We start from the raw sequence: 13,373 nt of genomic DNA, 5'->3' as shown, positions 1-13,373 counted from the left end.
ATTATTAATTTGAAACGAATTCAACAAAAGTGAAACAAGTTTTAACCATACCTTCGTCAAGCAACCTTAATCTCCCGAAGTCCAAACATTTATTCATTAAAAGAACATCTTTACTAATTTATATTGACTAGAATAAAATTTTATACAACAAAACCAATTAAAATTAAAATCAATTATGCTTAACTTTTCTCACCCAATTTAGCTTAAATAGGATTTATTAAGATAATATCATCTAAATAATTAATAATTATATCAATTAACTTAATATAGCATGAGTCACACCAGTTTCCAAAAAAAATTACATGAAAAAATTACAAATTTGAAAACATTATAGGAGTTGTTGAAACATTTATTCACAAAATTAAAGTTTAATAATAAAGAGGGTCAAGAACAATAGTTAAGGGTATTTATAAAAATAAAAGTCAAAACATATTATAATTAGTTCTGCCAAGGTAGTCTCATTTGTGGATTTAAGTTAAAATTAGTCTAACTTGTAACTTTAGGGAGAAAACACGCAAAACTAAAACTACAATTTTATTGTCGATGCCATTCTCTTGATTTGCAATTTTCAATTTGTGGCTACTTTTTTCACACAGTATTCATACATAAGAAGGAACTATTTCAGCTCATTGACGGAAAGAAAGGGAAAGTGAAGGTCACTTCTTTTAATAATTTCAACCGGATTTTGTACGTTTTAATATTTAAGATGAAGCTTCAAAAACCCGAGATTGAAATTCCCTCAAAATCTTCATCCGCTTCTCCATTTTCCCTCCCCTTATTTCCTGCCAACAATCACATGTAAAACACATCGCGTTAGATTACCAAGGAAACTCCAAAACTATGGAATAACAACATTTGCACAGCTAAGTCTACCCAGGATTTAATGCTTGAACACTAAATGTGTGCTTCCATTTTCTCAGTACAAGAATTTAGTCTCCTAAGCCACCCTACTTGGTCGTGAGAGTAATAGCAATAGAGATTATCAACAAATTCAGGTTATATATCCTGTTTTTGAAACAAACTCCCTCTTCAGTAAAACGAGACACCAATAAATTCTCTCCATTCACCCTGTGCTCGTTAACTAGGTGTGTGTGTGAGAGTGCATGCATGCATGTCCATGTGTATCAAAATGGAACTTCTCATTTCGAATATATATATGTCTCTGTGTGTGTATGTATGCATGTTTCAATGCAATTGTCTATTGCAAATTGAAGAAGATGCTAGTTTACTATAAGCACATGCATGGAAATGGTGTCTACAGACATCACATGGCTTCAACTCCCACATAATGAAGTTAGGCATAGAAGTTCTGACCCGCAATATCTAAACCAAACTAATTTCTAACTACCTCCCCTAATTTCTTGAATGATAAACAAAAATGAAATCGAACTTGCATCTAGAGTAAATAACGCATTTAATCAACTAGCAACAAATGGACAACAATCAGAATTCTTAAGGCATCTCAATCAGAAATCCAACGTAGAAACAGCCTATTTTTCTAAGAGGCCAAAGATAAACTCAAAGGTATAATCAGAAAATGTTGGGTGTGAGTGAAAATTGGTAATAGAAGCATACCAAGGCAGCTTGAAAGCATCTTTCCACCACCCTTGTTTTGAGCAGTTGGCATCTATTTTGTTTAATCGTACAATGATCTCTGAAAAAGTTGGTCTAACAACAGCTTCTGTATGCCAACATTCTTCAATTAACCTGTTCATACATTACAATCTAGTAAACCTAGGATATTTGCATGTTCAGAACTAGATTAGCCTTAGATTACATTGCACTTTTTTCTTCTGAGAAGAAAGAAATATAAACAAACTAGGCTTTTCTTTTCAATTAAAGGTGTAAGGAACATAAAACAACAAATACGTACAAACAAAAAAAAACCCAGTCACTAATTCAATAAACTGACTTGAGGCCAGAAAGCACATCATCTCAAACCCCAAACTTACTCTTTTAATTCTGGAGGATAACTTTTTGATTTTGTCTTAATTGGTGGTCTCTTCTCTTCTAAACACATCAATTTCAAAATCTCTTCAGGAGGCTTGGGATGAAAAGGCACTACTCCTTCAATCATCTGAACTCATACAAGAACAAAACAGAAAAAGCAGTTAATACCGACTATTAAAATAAAAAGCAGCTTTAATTTGTCCAAACAAATACTTCCCTCAACCCCCTCCAAAAATCCCCACCTTGACATTTTAGTCTCATACATCTCACTCTAACTAACACACAGAAAGAACTACAGCAGAAATTATCACAATGTGGGAAACAGGTGAGCATCCGATTTTTGCAGAAGGAAAATAAAAATCACATTCATATCCAGAAAAAGTCAGCAAGAAACAAGGAATGAAACTATTGAAGGCAATCAAACTGCCTTTAATCAGAAAGGAACATTCATTTGTGTACCTCATATAGAATGACACCAAAAGAATACGAATCAACACTCCGATCAAATACCAAATTTTTATAAAGCTCTGGTGCTGCATATACATCTGCAATCAGAAAAACCAAATTATTGGTCACAGTTTTACCATGAGCAGAAAGAATACATGTACCAAACTTATATTAAACATCCAAAGAAATTTTTTTTTTTGTCACAAAACGTACTTGATGGATCAACATAATAGTCTGGATGTGCTAATTTTGCCTTGTCAGGTGATATTTGTGTCAATCTTAACAAACCGAATCCAGATACCTTCAATTGACCTCCATTATCCATCAAAACATTTCTGGCACCTTACCAAATTTCAAATATTAAAGAACAGTACATCACAATGAGTACAATCTATCACTTGCTGTTTCTGCAAGCATTATATCTACTTCTACAGTGGTTGCCTTACTTTGTCCTTAAATTGCAGTGTATAATTGGCTCTGGTTTACATTCATGAAGGTAATTCATTCCCCTGATATATCAAGAAAATAACAGTCAGTAAAGTGAAGAAGCAGGAGAAATAAATGAACAGAAGCAGTTCCATCCAATATTATATAAAGGATGTGTAGGATAGAAGAAAAAGCATATTCAGCACATTATTGTCCGAGTTTAGCATAGATGAAAATAGGACTTCTGATTATTAAAGTGATAATAACAATATGTATTCTTGAAGTATAATTCAAAAAAAAAAAAAAAAAAGCAAACAAAGAACATGCCTGGCAATATCAAGAGCAAATCTTAAAGCTTTGGATGGTGATAGACGCCCTTTCTTTTGAAGATAGCTTCCCAGGTCACCCTAAAATAGAAGGATAATAACCATATCAATATTAATCTGGTGAGTAAAACGCTAAAGACTTTCTCCAACAAAGCAAATGAATCTGATGGAACAATACCTTGGTGGGGAACACATTTCAATAACCAAATAAAGGAACCATGCCAGAAAAGCTTAAAGTACATGCCATCTTAAGGATGCATAATATGTGCAACAAATTTGAAATATCAAAAGCTGTAGCATAGAAATGCAGTAAGAAGAAAACAAAGTTGAATCAATAACTGACTGAACATGGTTGTGAGGTTACGCCCATTAAAGAGGGAGCCACTCCAGGAAATGGATAAGTCGTTACTCGATTCCTCATTTCTCCACACAGGCAACATATAGTGATCTTGGTTACAAAATGCACATACATCCTGATCTCCCCCCCCCCCAACCACCTAGAGTCAATTGTTCTGCTTATGTTTTTTATGTTCCAACACCACCTAAAGTATATGGGAGAAAATTTTTAGGTCCTGGAGGTTATGTTAATTGTCTAGTCATCTCATTTTTCACGTTTTATCTCTAAATAGACAAGCTGCATGTTTTTCTTCAATCATGACTTAACGTAGAATCATGCATAAATATAGATAAAATAGACTAATTGACAGAACACGAATACAGGCAAGATAGTCAAGGAGCAGGCAGTGAGAGAGAGGGGGGAGGGGGGGGCAACATGCTTACTTTTGGATGATACTCTGAAACAATCATCATGGGAAAATTTTGTGTAACAGCTCCAACAAATTGAACCACATTAGGATGTCGAACTTTTTCTAGTAAAGTTAACTCATGCTTGAAAGCATTTCTGTTAAGACAATATATATGAATATAGTTGTGTTAGGCTCCGCAAGAAAATTGATAAACAAAAAGAAATCCTAAAATCCTTTAACAATAATTAGAAAAATCATACAGCTCTCAGTAAACAAGAAATGTACAGTAACCAAATAAAACATGTGCTAAACACCATAGAAATTGAGACAACAAAATCATCTACTTAGCCATGTAGCCTCAAAATTTGTACTGAATGCATTTAGCACATCTGGTACCATTATACCAGATAAAAAATTATTCATGGAACTCAGATGCATATTCCCAAATTAAATTGAGAGAAGATACTGATATGAATGAATGCATACTCGGTAAAAACCACATCAAAATTTTACACACCAATCACTTTAGCATCCAGAGTCTGTTAGAAAATGTTTTTACATCTTTCTTCAGTATTAATTATATCAGAACTAGAGATATATTAGACCATTTTTGCTCCCAATAAGTATCCCTTAGTTTCTTCTCATTGAAATTTAGACTGCAGAACTTATCTGCTAATTAAAAGGAAAATAGCAAATCATACTTGTTTCTTACCTTGTTCTGGGATCATATGGTCAACAGTTTGAAACATTTATAGACAAGCTTATTTGCATAGCCCATAAAAACATGCATAAAAGTGAGAAAAAAGGATATGAGCAGTTCCAGACATAAGCATGATAAGAAACACACAAATGTATTGCTGCATTGGCATCTAGATAAAAACAAGCAAGTGGCATGATGCATGAGGGTCACTGAATTCCAAGAAAGTGTAAGCAGCCAAGGAATGTGCACAATACATATGTATGTTTTCGTTCACATGAGTAAAACACATCTAAAGAAGAAAACAAGGTAAGCGCATACATGGTCTCAGGGTCTGAAAAGCTGTCTGTATCTAGTATCTTTACAGCTACCTTCGTGCCATTCCATTTTGCAACTTGATATGATCCCTGGCAAGTGATTTATGTATGATATGTTAACAATCTATATAAAATAACAAATAAATAGTTAAATATAAAAAGAACAAAGAGCATCTGATAGATCTTCTAAACTTCCAAACAACGATAAATATATATTCATCAGGATGCAGACCTGTGTATCAACCCCAGAGACAACAATTGTAGCTGCCTAAAAGTCAGTCACGGCTATAAAAAAGTTTGCTCAAAGGAGCAACAGTTTGGTGAACATTTGAGTGAGATAATGCAGAGCTGATACATTAGTCTGTCTTGGCAATCTAAAATGGTTTACCACAAAGAATATAAGATGACAGGTTGTTTTAACAAATTACGAAAAAACGGAGACCATAAGAAAATGGAGGATGCATGTAACATCCAATCTAATGCCAAATAAGTTACAATTAACCTTAAAAAAAAGCATCATGCCACTTGAAAATGGAACAAAACTAAAAAGAGATCCGAATCTAGGAAAAGAAAACTAGCCTAATTATGTTCCAGCGGAATACATGAAACATAATATACTATCTGCACATCAACCTGATCACCTTTCACATTGGACCATACATGATCATCCAAGTGAATCAATCTAGTAAAAGTAAGTTGAGAGAACCATACCTTTGTTATACCATCAGACTTCCGAACTTGAAGCTCCAATGGGTTAAGCTCGTACTCTGGAATCTCTCGAGGATTTGTGACTGCCATTGGCGTCTTCCTGATTTTCTAATATCACAGCAAATATGTAAAAAGCAATCTTCATGCATGCATAAAGACGAAGCATAAGTGGAATTGACGTTTATATGGAAGAAGAAAGTTTAATGTCATACAGGAACTTTGGCTCCACGGGCCTTCAAAATATTGTAGACATCCATATTTCCATAGTACTTCGCATCCGCAGCTGCCTGCCCATACAAAAAAGAAAATACTAACATAATCAACATGCATTTACATCATCATAAATCAAACTGCATTTGATAGGTAATCTGCTATATGCGGTATCATCAAGGGAATTAAAATTAGCATTTTGGGCTGATATTAAATCTCAGACTTATGCACATTTTTCTGCCTCTTTTTCTCCCTAAATTATTCATCTTAATTTGCCAAAACCAAGCGCCAAGGATTTTCCAGCAGGAGCTGTTCTTTTTATTATAATATTTTTAGGGTTATTGAGTATCATTAGGATTTAAACCTAGGGCTAGGGATAAAACTTTGTTTGCAAGAAAGCTTAGTAACTTGCAAGAATGAAAGTCTATATAAATAAGTTGTTGGCTTTACAGCCATAATAATTATCAGTATTATTATTCTTATTTCCTTTGAAGTAATAGAAAAACTAGAGGTTTTCCCTAACCCTATGTTTGGATAATTAAAAATAAAATAAAAGAAAGGAAGGGAGGGAGGAAAACAAGGTGAAAGAAACGTAAAGAAATATTTATTTATTGTTTGGATAGCTAAAATTAATAAAGAATTTTAACATTTTTGTCTGGTTAAGATGTGGAAAGTAAAGTACATGATTAGTTTAAATAATTTTTCCAATCATAACTTTACTTAAATAACATATAATAATTAAATTAATTAAATTATAAATTATAAAAACTGAGGTTTTTCATAAAAGATAATTACAAGTGTTAATAAAAAGTATAAATTAATTTGATAAAATTGTTAATTTGATACAAACTTTTTTAAAAAGAGTCCTAATAATTCAAAATTTTTAAAAATGATTTTGATAGTTTGTTAATTTTATACAAAATTAAAAAGAAAGAAGAGTTCTAATATTCTTAAAAAGTTGCAATAATTCAAAAAGTAAAAACAAAATTTGAAAATAATAGAACCATTAAAAAAGGAGAAAATTTTCAATGCATTATTAGGAGAAAATTCAAAGTAAAAGCGTCAATAAAATTATCAAAGGATAAAAATGACATTTTAAAAAATAAAAAATTATTATAGTTTCTTTCCTCTCACTTTCCCCAAATTGAGTACTAAAAAAATAGGGAAAACAAGGGAAAGTGAGGGATTTTCACTTTCCCTATCATGTAAAAACTAGGTTATCCAAACAAGGGGAAAAAATCCTTTCCCTTGAGTTATTTAACTTTCCTTCCCCTTACCCCAATTCAAACATAGCGTAAGTTTCCTAGAGTTCCATCTTCTTTCCTATTCCTTTGTTTAGCCCTAATTTGTTTATTTACTACTCTTTTCTCCCCTAAACCACACCAATTTTGGTAATCAAAGCCAGGTTAGATACTAGAGTTTATATTAGGGTTTGCTATTGAGCCATGGTTGGATGCGTTAGTGGTCGAGGAAGACGAAATCAATGTCAAGAAGCAGAATTGGCTGCGCTACGATGTGTGACTGAAATTGTAGCTTGCAGTTTATGATTGACTGCGACAGGAACAAAAGGGAACCTTGATGGAGACTCCGAAAGGTGCCCACAATCAGTTTGACATACCGGAAGGTAGTCTCAATGAAAAATCTGATTTTGGGGAGCAAGAGAACTCCTTTCTTGATGCTGGACCCGCAGATCGTGCGCTACAAGATGGATTGGAGGAGCAGTTAGTGTATGCTCTTGAATTAAACAAGGGTGGAATTAACATTGAAGTTAATGATTTCCATGACAAGGTGCATGTGGACGAGAAAGATTATGATATGTTAGAACCAATCTATGATGAATATCCTAAGGAAATAAAGAAGTTTATGTGCTTTAGGAAGAAATTGAGGAAGAATCCTTGATCGCTCGTGGTGCATTGACAACCACAACCTTAGAGGAAGGAGAGGATTGGAGGCGAATCAAGAATCTCCTAGATATGTCAAGGGACGCAACATCCAATGATAATTTGGAGTAAAAAGAACTGATTCTGTTTCTACAATCAAAACAGATTCTGTTAGGAGAAAACTTCGTGTTGAACACAAGAAAAAGCAAGAAATGTTGAAGGGAAGTAATACTGCAAAAGGTGATGCAGTTTCCAGTGGTTTCAAGTGAAATAGACTGTGCTAGAATATCCTCAGAAAAAGGAGAGAATCTCGGTGAAAAAGGCTTGAATGAGGACTTTCAATTAATGATTTTGCATGGCCATCTTCCTTGGCGACCGAATTTGCATCTTATTTTGATGAGCCTCAACCATCAATGTGGATTTGTTCTCTAAACTTTTGCCTAGAGTTTATATTGGAAGGGGGAATGCAGGAAAGTCAGTTTGCACATGTAAGGTACATTCCTTTTTGTACATTGCTTTTGTGTGCCAAGTTTGCATGCAACTATTTTATCCAAGTAAAAGCAATGCTGCAACCGACTAAAAAAATATACGAGTCTTCACCAGATTGTGAAAATGCTTACTGGACAGGATGCTTTACAAGCAGACCAACTTTAAAATTTTATTTTAGAATACTGAGCGTCTACTATTTGGCAGTAAGGCAACTTGAATTTTAAAAAGGGAAGCATGATTCAAGGCCAAATACAGACTCATTGGCAGATGCTCGGTTTATTGCTAAACATCATGTTGAGGTTGTTGCATCTTCACTCACTTGCTTAGCTGATGCGAAGTTATCCACGGGATTTGGGGATTCAACCACCAATTTCCAGTAGTGTCCACTTCTGAATATACCTTATTGCCTTGCATCAGATACTGACCTGTCTCATGGAAAGAACTTGATTGTTGTGATCTACAATTTTTGGGGATGGAAAAGAGAGGACATAACGTGTTTTATTGTTGTTAATAAAGCTGTTATTGTTCATTATTATGAGGGCGGAAAAATTGAGTCACAGCTTGTCCCCACAGTAGATGTCTATGTGGAACTAAGCTATTATGCTAGAGCATATTTAGGAGCTAGATCAACATCTAGAGAAGCAAATAGTGTGAAAGAAACTTCAAGGGCTGAAAGGGCATCTGTATATGCTAAAAGTGTTGCACAGAGCGTAGAAGCTGATACAACAAGTGCCACACCACCTTCAAGATTTTCCTCTCTACAACCTACTTTAAGGGGGGCAAAAATTGGTGGTTTGGGAAAAGTAGTTCTTGCTTTTGATGCAAATGGAATTTGAGGTCAGGTTTAACAGATCTATTCCTGAGGGCAATGACCTTAGTGGATTTTGTGAAGATCATGGTTTCTTCTGTGCTGCTACCTCGCTATGCCTGGACAGTTCTGGAGGTGATGTTCAGAAGCTGGTTGTTATTAACTTTTTGTGGTTGCATCGAATGAAAACCAGCCCCTTAATGTTGTTTGTGAAGGACATAGAGAAGTCTAGAAATAAAGACGGAGGCTAGCTACAGCAAAAACAAGCATGACAGATCTTGTATCAAGGTTGAATCAAGAAGTTGCATTTGGACAGTTTCGAGAAAAAAAGGTCAAGGATTTGGTAGTGGAACTCAAAACCACTAGAGAATATTGTGATGAAAACATGCAGCAAGGTGTTTTTTTTGAAAGAGAAAGATTTACTCAAATATAGTGGAATATGGAGTTAGTTTGGAAGCAATGTTTGGAGATGGAATTGAAACTAAAGAATGAACAAGATGAAAAGGCACATGTTGAGTCAGTAAAGATATTAATCATGGAGAAGAGGCTGCAAAGAGCCGATCTAGAAAATTATGCTGAAGTGGCGAAACTTTTCTCACCGGAGTCGAATTTTTCAAGCGGGGAGATGAGATGGGAGCTTTTCTTTTTATTACAATATTTTATTATGACAGTTTGATCTTATAATATTTTATCTAAGTATGGATATATTTTAGACGGCTAGTATCATTAGGATTTAAACTTTGGATTAGGGATAAAACTTTGTTTACAAGAAAGCCCAGTTGCAAGAATGAAAGTCTTTGAATTCATAGAAAATTAGAGGTTTTCTATAACCTAAGTTTTCTAGAGTTCATCTTCTTTCCTATTCATACTTCAGCCCTAATTTGTTTATTTACTGCCTGTTTTCTCCCCTAAACCACACCACACAAGATCCCAATAATCAATCAAAGCTAAATAGCTTAAGCATTGAAACAAAATCTAATCTAACATCTTTAAACTTCCATGTTCAAAACCAGTAAGTTGTATGAACAAAACCGACCAAAAAAGATGATTAATCACAATGATAACAATGAAATAGTTAAAACCTGCAAATAAATAATAACTTTCCCCGCAATTCAAACAAATAAAGGATTAAAAGAAAACGGACAAAAAATAAGAAAAAATGAATAAAAAAAGAAGGAAGAAGAAGAAACGTACCGTACTACCCCAACGGTCACGGGCATCAATATTAGCCTTCCTAACAAGAAGCAGCTTAACAACCTCAACATGACCTTCACAAGCAGCGATATGCAAAGCAGTACGGCCATCCAAATCAATACTATTCACGTCAACGCCTTCATTCAACAAATCTTCCACTCCTTTGGCATCCCCTCTACACGCCATGAAGAGCAGCTGCATGGTCGCGTCAAGGTTTTCCGGCACCGCCATATCATCGTGGAGGGGACTCCGCCTAATTGGGTCCAGCGACGACTGCCGACCAAAGCTGAATCTTTGATTGTTCTTCCGAGGGTCCAGCGATGTCTGCCGCGTGAACTGGCGGCTGAAACTCCGTTTTATTGACCCGGTAGAGAACTGGCGGGAGATTCCCCGGTTTAACTGAGCTGCTAATGCCATGGTGGTTTCTTAGGATACAATTAAAAGGGTAATCCAGAAATTTGGAACAGCAACACAATTCACATAATCATCGATAAAACAAGGGAATGTGAAGAGGAAATCTGGATTCGGACGATCGAGAGCCAAATGGGGGAGAAAACGGAGAAGCAAGTTTAAGCTCAGGGATCCCGATATCGAGCCGAAGCCTGAATGAGGAGATGAAGGATAGAAGATTTGAGATCCGAGCGAAGCGCAGGGGACCTAATAAAAAAGGAGAAAATCAAGGCAAAAAAAAAGATGGTCGAAACTTGGCTTTTGGTTTTTCTCCTTTACTCTGCTTGTTTTTTGTTTCAACCCACGAAACCACCGAAAATGGCGTTCACCTAAATATTCATTTATAGTGCTATCTATCTTATTACAACGTACAACGTTGTGTTTGTTGCGAGAGACAAATGCCGAAAAAAATCCATAATTTATTCTTTGAATTAATTTCAATAATAATTATATTTTACTTTTTAATCAGTAAAATTTTCAAAATGTTATCCAAGAGATTTTTTTTTTCTAAAAGAATATGAATAATTACAGCTAGATTCAACTATCACTATATTCGATTTGATTTTGATTGACTTTTCTCTAAAATAAAATAAATATTAAAATTACACTTAAATTTTATTTTAATATATAATATTTAAAATATAAATTTTAATTTAATATAATTATACACATAGAATTTTGATTTTATTCAATTTTAAATAAATTTATTTATTTTTGTATTTGATTAATATAATTATATGTATATATAATATATAAAAATAAATTGACGCTAAACTGATAATATTATTAAACTTAAATTAAATTTAAAATTTATATATAAAATTATACAAAATTAAAATTTATAACGTTCACATTAAACTAAATTTTTGGGTAATTTTAATTTTTTCTTTTCTAAAACTAAAATACTACATATTAACTATTTTTTCGAAAAAAAAAACCTATTTTTAGGGGTAGGAAAAACGAAATTCTTATCATAGATGAAATTTGTTATGTGAGAGATAAGACAATATCTAAATTATTATTTTTCTTTCAAAGTTATTTCTATTATTAACTTCTTTTTATTTTTATGACGTTTTATCTATAAAAAATATTATATAATATGGAGAAGGTTTAATTTAAAAGTTTTGAATAATGTATATAAAAATTACTTTTTAGGGCATGTTGCATAAAATTATTCTTTTGATTAGTAATATAAAAATTTATGATAATTAAAGGACATATTATTATTATTATTATTATTATTCAGTGTGTGGAATTTAAAATTAATAAGTAAGTGAATGGAGAGAATATAATACATTTATAGAAAAATATTACTTTTCATTTTTGTACATGCTTCAAACGTAAATATAAAATAGTGTCATAAATATAATACGATACCTAATGTATACATAATAAATGGTATGGGCAAATTAGATACACTTATTCTTACTAAATTATTTGAATTTGATGGTAATTTTATTAATTTATTTTAAGTTATTTTGTGAAAATATTATTAGAAAATTCTTTAAACATTTTAAAATTGTGAATTTAAAATAATTTTAAGGTAGGTTTAAATATTTTAGTGGTTAAATATTGATAATTAGGGTCAATAATCACAATAATTTTATAGAGTCAAGTATCCATATCTGTTCTTGAGGTATAAATAGTTAATTCAAAAGTACTAATAATCGATATATCATTGGGTAGAGTTGTATTATTAAGTTTTTATCATTTAACTGTTTTAATTTTAAAAATAAAATTAATTTAATAATTTTAACCTACTTATTTCACTTTTGTTAAAAGATTTTATAGCAAGTAAAATAAAAATATGAGATTCTAGAATGATTGATCAAAACAATCCAAAATTGGAAATCTTAGGAGTATTGATAAAAAAATTCCACTAATATTTAAAGCAAACTTTAAAACTCAAGTAAACCAATAGGTTATTGGAAATATAGACAATGCCTAAATCTCTCACTGGATTGGTTGGACACCGATGACAAGGCATGGCTCGCACCAACAGTTGACTCTACGGAAAAAAAACGTTGCCTGCTGTCACATTTAGGCCCCCGACATGTGGAATTGATTTCCTTCATCTAACTTTTTCCTTCTAATATATTTTTGGGGGTTTTTTTTATATAATACCTATTTTACCCATGAAATTTTGAAAGCTGTCCTTCCAAAGAGCCCATCCCTTCCTTTAATGCTGCTTTCATTACCAAACAAAGCTATCCACCTTTCTGAGATTTGTTATAAAATTTTAAAAAATGTTAGCTTTTTCCATAACACATGGTTTTAAATTTAAAATTCCAAGAATTATGTTTTTTGAAATAAAATTAAATCCTCACAAGATTTTATTTTAATCGATTTTGTAAAATGAAAATAAGTTTGGAGAAAATAAATGTTTAAGAGCTAAAATGAATGGTGGGAATATAATATTATTATTATTAATTAATAATTCAAAATTTAAAATGCATTGTTCACAATTCGATCTCGATGTCCAAAGAAGAAGAAGAAAGATCTCAACCTATTCGACCCTTTGGATACTCTTTAGACTAATTTGAACAAATAATATATATATATATATATATAGTTTGACTAGTTCAACAAATTGTGCCGTGACTATTTTTTTTTTTCTTTTATAAAATTCTAAATAAATTATTTGAAGAAACGTTGGATTTTATTTGCACTAGCTAGTGGTTTAAGTTTGAGTGTAATTAGGGCAAATCACATCCATTATAGTCAA

General features: G+C 32.7%; 1 protein-coding gene across 1 annotated transcript; it reads right to left on the bottom strand.

The window, feature by feature from the left end:
* Positions 1-517: 517 nt before the first annotated feature.
* Positions 518-10,978, bottom strand: LOC105777181 (integrin-linked protein kinase 1). The gene is made up of 12 exons (XM_012600290.2): positions 10,199-10,978; positions 5,830-5,904; positions 5,621-5,725; positions 4,914-4,999; positions 3,930-4,050; positions 3,151-3,230; positions 2,844-2,906; positions 2,611-2,732; positions 2,410-2,495; positions 1,953-2,077; positions 1,576-1,707; positions 518-782 (listed from the first exon to the last, which is right to left on the bottom strand). The coding sequence occupies exons 1-12, from the start codon at positions 10,613-10,615 to the stop codon at positions 776-778; spliced, it is 1,419 nt and encodes a 472-aa protein (XP_012455744.1). The 5' UTR covers positions 10,616-10,978; the 3' UTR covers positions 518-775.
* Between the last annotated feature and the right edge of the window lie 2,395 nt (positions 10,979-13,373).

This window comes from Gossypium raimondii, chromosome 10 (genome assembly GCF_025698545.1).
Source record: "Gossypium raimondii isolate GPD5lz chromosome 10, ASM2569854v1, whole genome shotgun sequence".
Lineage (NCBI taxonomy): Eukaryota > Viridiplantae > Streptophyta > Magnoliopsida > Malvales > Malvaceae > Gossypium > Gossypium raimondii.
Note: the sequence above shows the minus strand (reverse complement) of the source record. Positions and strands in the feature narration are given on the sequence as shown.

What these genes read in the sequence shown, in the direction of transcription:
- LOC105777181 (XM_012600290.2), bottom strand. Translation starts at nt 10,615, where the DNA reads ATGGCATTAGCAGCTCAGTTAAACCGGGGAATCTCCCGCCAGTTCTCT. An exon ending in TTTTCAGACCCTGAGACCAT is followed by an intron (nt 4,051 to 4,913) that starts GTATGCGCTTAC and finishes TTGTCTTAACAG; the next exon opens with AAATGCTTTCAAGCATGAGT. An exon ending in CTATTATGTTGATCCATCAA is followed by an intron (nt 2,496 to 2,610) that starts GTACGTTTTGTG and finishes TTCTGATTGCAG; the next exon opens with ATGTATATGCAGCACCAGAG.